Source organism: Neovison vison, chromosome 8 (assembly GCF_020171115.1).
Source record: "Neovison vison isolate M4711 chromosome 8, ASM_NN_V1, whole genome shotgun sequence".
NCBI lineage: Eukaryota > Metazoa > Chordata > Mammalia > Carnivora > Mustelidae > Neogale > Neogale vison.
Genome location: NC_058098.1, coordinates 24,951,508 through 24,963,747, shown reverse-complemented (window position 1 = coordinate 24,963,747; position 12,240 = coordinate 24,951,508). Strand labels below are relative to the sequence as shown.

Sequence of the window (12,240 nt, the reverse complement as noted above, 5' to 3'; positions counted from 1 at the left end):
TGATGTGTTGTTGGTGTTTGTTTGTTTGTTTGTTTGTTTTTAAGATTTTATGTATTTATTTGACAGGGGTAGAGAGAGAGAGAGACAGAGTGCATAAACAGGGGGAGCAGCAGCAGAGGGAGAAAGAGAAGCAGGCTCCCCACTGAGCAAGGAGCCTGATGTGGGGCTTGATCCCAGGACCCTGGGATCATGACCTGAGCCAAAGCCAGACACTTAGCCATCTGAGCCATGTAGGTGCCCCTCTATGATGGCTTTAAATAGGTCCACACATTCTCTGACATTCCTTTCTTCAATAAATGGAGCCTAGTTTCCCTCCCCTTGAGTGTCAGCTGGACTTAGTGACTCCCTTCTAATGACTAGAATAAAGCAGAACTGACAGTATGAGATATCCCAGTCTGGGTCATAAGAGGCATTTTCAATTCCTCTTGGCTCTATCTTCTGTGTCACTCCCTCTGGGGGAAGCTAACTGCCTTGTCACAAGCGTACTTGAGCAGCCCTCGGTTAGGCCCATAGGGTAAAGAACTAGGGCTTCCTGCCAGCAGCCAAATGCGTGAGCAATATTGGGAATAGATCCTCTAGCCCCAGTCAAGCTTTCAGATGAGAACATCCCCAGCCAATACCTTGACTGCAACCTCATAAAAAAAAAACAAAAACCCTGAGTCAACAATATCCCAGCTTAGCCTCTCACATATTCCTGATCCACAGAACCTGAAAAATAATAAACTTCAAGCTGTTAGATTTGGGGGTAACTTGTCACACAATAATAGAGGACAAATACACTTTCTTTATGGCCCCGTGGTTAAAGGTCTGCTCTTCTTCAGGAAAAGAGCCCCAGTCCTGGGTCTGGTCCATCTTGGGACTACGGGGGCCACCAAAGAGTCCAGAGGCCAAGGCACAAACCACAAACACTAGGCCAGGCTGCCTATGTGCTCACAGGCTCTTTATTTATCCAAGAGGAAGGAGGAGAGAGGATGAAGAGAAAAACCGACGCCCCAGGTGGTGGAGCTAAGGGGAGAAATGAACAGAAAGGTTCCTCCTCTTTCTCTTGCCATGGACCCCAGGGAACTCCAGCTTCAGAGGAGGCCTCTGAGGGTGCTTAGGAGCCTCTAGGAGGCCCAGCAGTTGGTCTGGGGTCAGGATCCCCACAGGGGCACGTCCCAGGCTCGGAATGGCTTTTGTGTACACAAAATATCTCTCTGCAAAAGGCACTGGTGGGGGAATGGTGGGGCAGCTGGGAGGTTACCCCATCACAGGCAGGATCCACTGTGTCCTGAGTCCGGGTCCCAGTCCCAAGACCATCCCAGACTCCCTTAGAGGCTGGGACTCCAATCTCTTATTCCTTTCCACTCCCTTCCCTCAGCCCAGTGGTGAGCAGGCAGTCAGCAGAGGGCCTGGTCAGGCCAGGTGACAGACACCCTCTCTTCAGGGCGAGTGCTTCCAGTGACCTCTAGGCCAAAAGCCCCAGGCGGGTGACTTTGGCCGAGAGGAAAGAGTGGATGATGAAGACCATGGTTTTGGGGCACGAGTGCAGGTCCAGCTGCTGCAGGGTGGATGGAAAGAAGGGTCAGGAGCCCCACCCAGCCTGGCCGCTGGGACAACACAGCTTCCCGCCCCCTCCACTCACAATCTCTCCTTCAGCACCCCCGAAGTCCAGGAAGAGGAGGCTGGCACCGTCATCCGAGGACATCTGCAGCTTCTCAAAGGGCTGTCGAAGCAGCACGGCTCGGGCTGCGCCGGGCTCCGCCGCCCACAGTGTGAAGCCCTTGTCAATGTGCACAGAAAGGTTGCAGGGCCGGCCATTCCACGTACAGGCTGTGGGGGCAAGAGGAGGCCACGTGGGCACAGGCACAGCTGGCCCCTCAGAGACCATGAGCCCCACAGCCAACCCTCGTCAGTAATGCCACAAATGGGGCTTGAGTACCACTCGGGGCGGGGAGCTCACTGCCTGGTAGACCATCTGTACATTTACCCCGCATGGAGTTGCCCCCATCCTCAAATATAGAAAAATGGGCTCTAGGAGAAACTCTACCCCACTTCAGGTCCCACGTCCAGAAGTAGAAAGGGAAGCTTAAACTCTGTCATGTTCGGAAGGCCCACTCCCTCTATCCCTATAAAGGTTATCAGGAGATCCATCAAGTATGGCCCTTGGAGACCTTAGAGACCCATTGAATTGCCCCGTTAAATGTGAATTTCGGATAAACAATGGATAATTTGGACATATTTACACTAAGAAAGTATTTGTTGTTTTCTGAAATTCACATTTAAGTGGGCATCCTACGGTTTATCTGGCAACCGTACCCCAGGGCATCACAAAGCTGGGGCAAGAAAACCCAGGGCAAAGAGTCTTACTACCCACTGGGGCACCTGCACATCCAAAAGAGAGAGCTCCTACGGACCCCAAAGCCCACTTCTTATCCCCCTCCTGAAGCACCCTACAGAAGGAAGTTTGAGTGCTTCTGGGGGTGAGAGGCTCATCACCCGAGAGGCACTCCCAGATCTGCCCAGCCCACCTGTAGACACCTCTTGCACACCCTCAGCAGCCCGGTGACAGCCATCCACCAGCTGGCGGGTCCAGGCGGCCAGCTCCTGCGGCGACTCCACGCTGAACAGGTGAGTATCCACACCATGACGTGTGCCCGTGCGCAGGGCGAAAGACAGCTCTGTATCATAGGGCACCGAACCCTTGGAGGGACCTGAGTGCACCAGCCTAGGGGTGGTGAGGTGGAGTGGAGGGGGAGGGCGAAGTGTGATATCTCAGACAATGGGGAAATAGGCCATGGGGGTGGTGACCTGGGGAAGGGCCCCTGTGACTCCTTTACCACCTCATCAGTGAACAGGACTTCCAGCTGTGCCCTGACAGACTCACCGGGCCCACCTCCTGCCATCCTTCCCTTGCTCCCGCAACTCCGCCCATGCTAGTGTCTTCAAACACGTGGAGCACATTCTTGCCTCAGCACAGCTGCACAGGCTGTTCCCTCTGTCAAGGACACGCTTCCCTGATGACCTGCATGGCTCCCTCCCTCCCTCCCTTCAGATCTTTGCTCAGATATCATCTCTGAGAAGCCATCCCTGACCTCCCTGTCTAAAATAGCACCCCTGGCACTCACTAGCCTTACTTTTCATCATGATAACCAGACATGATACGTATTCTTTATTTGCTCCACTTGGTTTTTGGTTGTCTTTTTCGCTAGAATATCATCTAGGATACAAATTTTTGTCTAATTGGTTCACCACTCTCTTCTCAGCAATGAAAGCAATGCCCGACATGTAGTAGGTGTTCAATAAACATTTGTGACCTGAATTAATGAGTCCCTTGATTAGTTTGGCAATCCATGACCAGCTTATTCCTGGCAGACATCTGGCTCCTGACCCATGGGCTGGAGCCCCATCCAGGGGAAGAGATATGAGCAGCAATGGCCCAGGCACTTGGTTTGATTCCCACTTGCTGTGTTAACCTAGGGTAACTCACTCCCCTTCTCTGGTCAACAGACACAGAGTTCTGGCCCCTAGCCCTCTTTGCTCCTCACTCCACACACTCTCTCATAACTTCAGCTACCCACTAGAGCTGCTGTGACACCCAGTTTCCTGTTTTCAAGCCCGGAACTATAAACCCAGAACTCCCCAAACTCCCTATCCGTCCCCCACTCAACTCGGCAACTTGCTCCAGCCTCCCCCTTTTGCACTCCCACCCCTAGTCCCACTGCTCATCCAGACACAAGCTCCAAACCTCCCATTCATCCATTCTTCCTGGACACCTCCCTCACCCTCCCCATCTGGCAAGCACTAAGCCCAGTTAATTTTACCACCCATGTGCCTTCCAATGCAAATGCGGCCTTTCCTCTCCATCTGCTGCCTCCACCCACCTCTACCATCTCTCCTGCATGACTGCACCAGCCTCCCAGCTTCCATCCTGCCCCCTCCAATGCATTTCCCATGTGGCAGCCACAGGAATTCTTCTAAAACTCAACCCAAGTCGGGGCACATGGGTGGCTCAGTCGGGTAAGCACCAGACTCCTGATTCTGGTTCAGGTCATGATCTCAGGGTTGTGAGATCAAATCCCGCTTTGGGTTCCGCATTCAACAGAGAGTCTGCTTTGGATTCTCTCTCTCCTTCTCCCTCTCCTTTTGCACAACACGCCCACCGATCACTCTTATTGTCTCTCTAAAATAAATAAATAAAGGGGGACCATGATGGCTCAGTCAGTTGAGTGTCTGCCTTCTGCTCACGTCATGATCTCAGGGACAGAGCATCTGCATAGGGCTCCTTGCTCATCGGGATATCAGATGCCCGGCAGGGGGGAGGGGGAGGTGGTCTGCTTCTCCCTCTCCCTCTGCCCCTCTCCTCCTCCTGCTCTCTCTTGCATTTTCTGTCTCTCTCATAAATAAATAAAATCTTTAAAAATTAAAATAAATCTTTTTTTTAAAAAAAGCTTAAAAATAATTTTTTAAATTTTTTTTTAAATTTATTTGACAGACAGGGATCACAAGTAGGCAGAGAGACAGGCAGAGAGAGGAAGGAAAGCAGGCTCCCTGCTGAGCAGAGAGCCCAATGCGGGGCTCGATCCCAGGACCCTGAAATCATGACCTGAGCCGAAAGCAGAGGCTTTAACCCACTGAGCCACCCAGGGGCCCCCCAAAATAATTTTTTTTAATTAAATGCGCACACACACACACACACACACAAACACACACATACAAACACCTCACCTCACCCCAGGCTAAAACCCTTCCACTGGGCCACAACTCTTAAGATAAAGTTACTTGCATTCCTTAGCCGGGCAGGAGAGTAACCACAAGATCAGGCCCTGCCAGCTCCCTGCCTCGTTTCTCTCCATTTCCTGTATAGAGTCTACATCCCGCTTATAGCACACTTGGGAGCTCCATGAACACCCTGTAGCCCTTAATACTTCTGTAACTTTGACCATGTTGTTCTCTCTGTGTAAGATGCTCTTCCACTTTTTCTGAAATAGCAAACTTCTACTCATCTGTCAAAGCCCAGCTCAACAGCACCTCCTGCTAAAGCCTTGCCCATCAGACCAGGCAGCGTGAAGGGGTTCCTAAACTCTGTGCTATGGAGGCTGTTCCTAGAGCAGCCTCCCCCACCAGACTGGGTGCTCCCTCAGGGCAGACTATTGGGATCAGCTCCCTGTCCCCTGAACCATGCTGCACAGATTGGCACAGAGTAGGTGTCAATTAGTGAGTGACTAGTGGGACCCCGCATCCTTCTCTTGCAAGCCCCCATTTTACAGATAAAGAAACTAAGGCCCAGATAACATAGAGACTTGCTTCAAGTCACCTGGCAAATAACCCAGGGCAGAATGAGGCTGGAATCCCCCAGCTCTGAGGCCCATGGAGAGCATCACCCCCACCCAACCTCTGGGTGAGACAGGCACCCCTGCCTGCCCACGGATACCTGGTGGCAATGAGGGGGGCCGTACGGGCTGGCTGGCTCAGAGCCTCACGGGTCTGGGGTAGATGGCAGTAGAGAAGCAGCTCCTTCTCGGTCAGCAAGGCCAGGGTGGGTGCCATGCCCCCACTGGGCAGCTGCAGGGGGCAAGCCAACAGTGAGGAGGGGCAGGGAGGGGAGCGGTCACAGGGCCAGGATGGAGTGGGATCGTGCCCAGGAATGTGGTTAGCTCTAGGGGAGGGGTCAAGGTGGGGGACTGAGGCCTGGCCCAGCAGGCACCTGCTCAGTCAGCCAGCCGATATGCTTGATGTCCTGGCTCCCAGCTGTGCTGGTGGCCACCAGCAGCGCCTGCAGTTCATCCTTGACCCAAGGCATCAGAGTGTTGACCTGGGCCTGGATAGCAGCTGCCCACGACTTTGCGCTAGCCTCGTCCTTGGCTCTCAGGAAGAGGGTGTCTTGGCCATCTGCTGAACAGATCTCCAGATACCTGCAGGCACAAACAGAGGGGAGGGAGGACCAGCTTGTGGGGCTGCAGCTGCCCAACCTTGAAACCTGGCCTCAAACCGCATTCTCTGCAAAACCAGGAGAAACCACAGGGAATCCGAGAGATGGTAGGGAGGGACACTCCCTGCGGGGAATCGAGCCACAAGTGGGGCTTCGTAGGGCCTAAGGAACAAGAGATTATGACACATACACACACAGGCATATACATACAAATTAAACACATATGCAAACATGTGTGCTAGGAGCCAAAATCACTGCGTGAGGATTTATGATCTTACTTTTTATCTCCTGGTTTCTAAGGAGAAGGATTCTCCTTCTGAACCAGCTCCTGCCTGGCTCCTCCCTTGTGGCACAGGATGCAAGTAATAAACTAACGGGGGCGGGGGTGGGGGGAGAGCGTGGAAACTGAGAGGCCAAGTCAGTCTGCATAAAAAGAGCTGGAGGAGTGGAGAACGGAGAAGGGAGGGAGAAAAAAAGCCATGTGGACAATTGTGGGGGAAGGGTTTCCGGGAGGTACCGAGCAGTGACAGGGAAAGGATTTTAAAATGTTATGTTTGAACCATGAAAGACTCACTCCTCTTTGCCCTTTCTGTCACAGAGGAAATGAGACAGAAACTGGAGAATGGCTCCCACGATACCCATTCCAACCCCCTTCTCCTTTGCCTCCCTCTACTGCAGAACTAGGAAGGGAAGTACCTGAATTCCCACCTCCCTTGCAGCTAGGGCTGGCCACCAGGTCCAACCACGAGACACAGACAGAAGTCTCTGGCAAGGACGTCCCCTCCCAACTGAAGGGAAAGCTTCCCTAGATGGGGTGGTTACTCTCCAAAGATGGCTTCCACCAAATCCCTCCCTCCCTGTCCACACAGTCTACTTTTCTCATCAAGAGGTGAAATTTCTTTCTCTTCTCCTTGACCTTGTAACTTGGTTTGACAAATAAAATGTGACAGAAGTGACATTCTGGCATTCCCAAACCACTACGAAGTCCAAGTACCCTGCGACCAACTACCCTGAGAGGAAGAACAAACAAGGCACATAGAAAGGCCTTGCGGAAAGAGGACTGCTTAGCCAGCCCCTGGCTGTTCCAACTATTCTAGCTGAGGCAGCAGCCATGGGGGCGAAGCAGCCATCTTGTACTTCCAGCCCCCGCAGACACCACAAAAAGCAGAAGAACTGGCCAGCCGAGCCAGCTCGGATTATAGATTTATAAGAAATAATGAACTGTTATCTTTTAAGACACTATATTTTAGGATGGTTTGTTATGCGGCAAAGGAACAAAATACCAGGAGAAAAACTCCTTTGTCTTTTGCCTTCTTCCTGCCTGGAATGTGGACACAGGCTTCAAGGCACAACCACCATTCCACCTCTAAGAAGAAAATACACAATGAAAATGGCAGAGGAGAAGCTAGAAGCTTGATTCATTAAGGGCATTCTTGAGGAGCGAAAAAAGCCTAATTAGCTGATCCTGAACCATTTCTCAAACACGTGGAAAAGTAAACCCGCCCTTTATTTTAGCCATTGCTTACTGGCCTTCCTGATACTTGAAGCCCAGTGTGATTGATCCTAACACGTAGTAAAAGTGTGAAATATTTTTCATTACAGTTTGGTTACCAGATCGTGCTCCTTTGACTGGGATATTTAGTGCTGATAAGGAACCACAGGTATATCCAAGTTATCTGTGTTACACACGTGCCCACAGTCAAGCACGCATGTACACACACACACACACACACACGTGGATATTAACACAAACATACACAAACACATAGGCACAAATCTACACCCATACCCATGCAAACGCTCCCATATGCACACAAATGCTTGCATTTACTGTCAACTCCACATGAACAAACAGAAAACACACGAACACACGTTTCGGGTGATGTCTGGGATCAGGCTGGGAACCACGATTTACCTAATGTTCAGTAAGTCTCAGGAATGACTAATACCACCTCGCCTTCATCCAACACAAAATGCCCCTTTGGTGGAACATCTTAAGTGACCTGCAAATAACCAGCTCTTGCCTCGTGGGGGCAGCTAGAGCTGGGATAGCGGGTAGGGCTAGGCCATCTGGATGCTGAACCTCCAGGCCAACATTGGGTGTCGGCCGGCATTGAACCTCAGCTGTATCTAGGACCCACAGCAAAAGCCTTTTATGGTCACGCTATGTAAACCCCACCCCTGATCCTGCATACCCCACTCGGTTAACATATTCTCCAGTCAACCGCCACCATCCCTCAGGCACCTGAAGTTTCTAAAGCAGAGAAGGCTACTGGGAATGAGGCAAGTTCTATCCCTTCCTGGATGTGTGATCTTGGGCAGGTTACTGCCTCTCTCTGTCCTCATCTACAAAATGGGGCTGAAATAATGGGCCTTTGCTCGTAGGGGTGCTGCGAGAGTTAAATTAAATTGTGCATGGTAAACACTCAATAGTGTTGGCTCTTACCAATCTTACCATCAGTGAGCTGGTAAAGGCTGCCCATATGTGAAGGACAGTAACTTTCCATGGCCCTGACATGAATGCTACTGGACATCTACAAACCTCAGCAGAGTTAGAAGAGACTTAACAGGATCACTGAGTCTAGAAACTTTATTTCCCAGTGGGGAATCTAAAAGTCAGTGAGGAAAAGGGACTAGTTCAAGGAGAACCAGGACTGGATCACAGGGCTCTTCTACAGTCCAAGCTCCTCCTCAGATGTGAGCTGTTCAGAGGATAAAGAGAGAATCCAAGTGACCACCATCCTCTTCACTCAACAAACAAACATTTCTTAAGCCCTACTATGTTCAGGCATTGTGCTGGTCACTTGCAACACACCGCCATCTTTCCTTCGGCCCCGCCACTCATCTCTGTCTGAGTTGCCCCCCCAACCCCAGACTTACCTGGGCTCTGGGTCACTGGGGGTGCACCTCCTCGAGACATATGCCATCTTCAAGGACACGCGTTTGGCATCACTGAGGTCCCGGGGTGGAGGGCCAGGGGAAGATGGCTGTCGCTGAAGGGGTGAAGCAGGAGGCGAGTCCCAGCCAACCGAGGTCCCGCTGGCAGAGTTCTTAAAATATGGTGAGACCTCCTTCATGTACTTGACTGGTCAGAGGACAGGTCAGCAGTTACTGTTGTGACATGGGCTCCCATGCAGCACACATCACAGCTGTCACTAATTCATAAGAGTTTAATTTATGTCCCATATCACTATCCTTCTCTAGGTTAAAGTCTCTGACAGGGCAGCGTGGTAGAAAATACTGGATGCATGCCAACATCCATGCTCTCCTGTTTCCCCTGGCTTATAGAATCATGCCCATGCCACCTGGAAGAAAAACCACACTTCCCAGCCTCCTCTGCAGCTAGGTATAGTCACATGACTAAGTTCTAACCAAGTAAGGAGAAGTGTTTGGACCTTTGGGATGGCTGCTTAAAGGGACTCGACAACAGCCACAACAAGGTGATGGAAGAGCACTGAGACAGGAGTCAGGAGGTGGGACTGCTCTTCCACTGACCCATTGTTTGCCTCTATTTCTTCAGCCTGCTCATCTGCAAGGAGGAGGCATGGAATGACATGGTTCTATGGGACCATGCCAATTGTCCTCCAAGATAGAGATAGCCTTCCAGCTTGAGACCCTTTTCCAGGCTCCCTTATAGCTATGAGTACTTATGTGACCAAGTCTGGCAAATAGGATGAGAGCAGAAGGGATGTGTACCACTGCCGAGGTCTGCCTATTAAAGAGGCATGCCCTTCCTTTCCTCCTCTGTTCCCCTGACAGGGTCAAGCTGGCTGGGACACAGACTGGTGAAGCGCCATCTTGACCATGAGGTCATGAGCCACGGTCTAAGGAAGGCTGACCAACAAAAGAGAAATAAATGGATGCTGACACTTTGGAGATGCCATGTCAGACATGGTCTGTTTCCTAAGAAAGCAAGGATTTCTATTATATGTATTTGTAAAAGATATAATAGAGAGAGAGAGCACACAAGTAGGGGAGGAGCAGAGGAGAAGGGAGAGGAACAAGCAGATTCTGCTCTGAGTGCAGAGCCCTATGCAGGCTTCGATCCCAGGACCCTGAGGTCATGACCTGAGGCCAAAACTAAGAGTCAGATGTTCAAGACTGAGCCACCCAAGTGCCCCAGGACTTCTATTATATTTAAGCCACAGTATTTTATGGATCTCCTGTTACAATAGCATAGCCTGTACCCTAACCGATATAGAAGCTCTTAGCTCTGACCAAACATCATAGAGTAAGTATAGTGGACACCTTCTAGAACAGCACTGTCCAACAGAGTTTTCTGCCCTTAGGTAAATGTTCCATATATACACTGTCCAATGCAGTAGCCACTAGCCACATGTGGCTATTGAGCACTTGAAATGTAGCTAGTATAAATGAGGACCTGAATTTTTATTATATTTTAAAGATTTATTTATTCGACAGACAGAGATCACAAGTAGGCAGAGAGGCAGGTGGGAGGAGTTGTGGGGGGGAAGCAGGCTCCTTGCTAAGCAGAGAGCCCAATGAGGGGCTCGATCCCTAGGACCCTGAGATCATGACCAGAGCCGAACGCAGAGGCTTAACCCACTGAGCCACCCAGGTGCCACTGAATTTTTATTTTTCTTTAATCTTAATTACTTTAAAATTAAATTCAGTTACACACTTGGAGCCAGTGGTGACCACAATGAAGTTCTAGAATAACAGCCTAGATCTACTTCTCTGCCCAACTGACCCATGAATTCATGTTCCGCTATGTGATCCTGCCCTTCTGGCTATGCTAGCTGGACCAAGATGAGCTCCTGACCCACAGTAGGCTCCCCAACATGAGACTGGGAGAGATTCCAGACTGGTATCTTGAACAAACACAAATGCTATGGGGGCAACCACCTTCTGCTGTGGGGACAGAGAAGAGGAAGAGGAAAAAGCTGGTTTGTAGAGAGCATTGGTGGAGATACATGTTGATAGAGGGAAGGTGCTGTCGATCACCTGTTAATGCTCCAGTTTCTGATACTCGTCCTTTAGAAAGTCGAACTGCCATCCCAACAGGAGTTATGATATTTGCAACCAAAAAACAGTCTTCACTGGGGCCTGGACCCGTGTCTTTTTAGAAAAGGAAGATCTCACTAACAATGGCAGTTGGAGGTGAAAGGCAATATGATGACAAGTTTGATCTGAGATAAGCCTGATAGGAGTAGAGATTTAGAAACAGATCAGTTTTCGTGAGTACCTACCATGTACCAGGTATGGGACTGGCCTTAGGTAGGACTGGGATGGTAAACATATGCACTTCTTTATCCCTTGCTCATGGAAGACATCATAAATCAATCATAGTATTCTATGGCATGCATTACCCAGCCACTAAGGCTGATTGGTAATAAAATATTTTGATCATTCTTGCTATATTTATTAGAGGTGCCTGAGTGGCTCAGTTGGTAGAGCATGTCTCTTGATCTCAGGGTCATGAGCCCCATGCTGGGCCTAGAGCCTATAAAAATTTTTTAAAAATAGAATAAAATATAAAATGCTTTTTTAAAAAGATTTTACTTATTTATTTATTTATTTATTTGACAGACAGAGATCACAAGCAGGCAGAGAGGCAGGCAGAGAGAGAGGAGGAAGCAGGCTCCCTGCAGAGCTGAGAGCCCGATGCGGGACTCGATCCCAGGACCCTGAGATCATGACCTGAGCCAAAGGCAGAAGCTTTAACCCACTGAGCCACCCAGGCGCCCCTAAAATGCTATTTAAAAAAGTAATCTAAAGGAAGGCAATTTTAGGATTGGTTCAGCAACTCAATGACATTGAATTCAGGGTAGGCCTCTCTGCCAGTCTCTTGGCCTTCCCCTCATGACCATAAGATGACTGCCGCAGCTCAAACCAATCATTCCTTACATGACAAAACCCAAAGCAGGGAAGTGATAGGCAGAACAAAGGGCTTTCTCCTCAAAACTCCTTATCAGAGAGGTAAATATTCCCATGAAGATTTATATCTCATTGGCCTGACTGGGCTCCATGCCCACTTCTAGAAATATCATTAGTGAAAGGGAATCATCATGACTTAGAATCATATTTCCACCCAATAAAATCAGCATTCTGTTAGCAACAAAGAAGGGGAAATAGTTGGAAGGCAGGCAACCAACACTGTCTGCCACATTTGCCCTGGCATCTGGACTGTTCCCAATTCCGATGAGCAGCAGTCTCCTCATCTCTAAAATCAGCTACTGGGAAGACATTGTGTATGTCATAGTGGTTAAAAGACTTACCCAAGTACTGGTCTCTCTTCTCCTAGCTATGTTGTCCCCCCTGATGCCCTACTAAGGGGTGCTTATGCCTACTAATCCTTGGGAAGCCTC

General features: G+C 49.9%; 1 protein-coding gene across 2 annotated transcripts in view; it reads right to left on the bottom strand.

Annotated features, from left to right (window-relative positions):
- Positions 1 to 923: 923 nt before the first annotated feature.
- SNTA1 (syntrophin alpha 1) overlaps positions 924 to 12,240 on the bottom strand; it is a 29,196-nt gene continuing 17,879 nt past the window's right edge. The window contains exons 3-8 of one of the 2 annotated variants that reach the window (XM_044263239.1): positions 8,792 to 8,996; positions 5,687 to 5,894; positions 5,414 to 5,544; positions 2,511 to 2,707; positions 1,625 to 1,812; positions 924 to 1,540 (exon numbers count right to left, since the gene is read on the bottom strand). In XM_044263239.1, coding sequence (XP_044119174.1) covers positions 1,448 to 1,540; positions 1,625 to 1,812; positions 2,511 to 2,707; positions 5,414 to 5,544; positions 5,687 to 5,894; positions 8,792 to 8,996 — 1,022 coding nt within the window. In that variant the 3' untranslated portion in view covers positions 924 to 1,447. The remainder of the gene's footprint in view (positions 1,541 to 1,624; positions 1,813 to 2,510; positions 2,708 to 5,413; positions 5,545 to 5,686; positions 5,895 to 8,791; positions 8,997 to 12,240) is intronic. The other variant, XM_044263238.1, reaches the window with a different exon arrangement.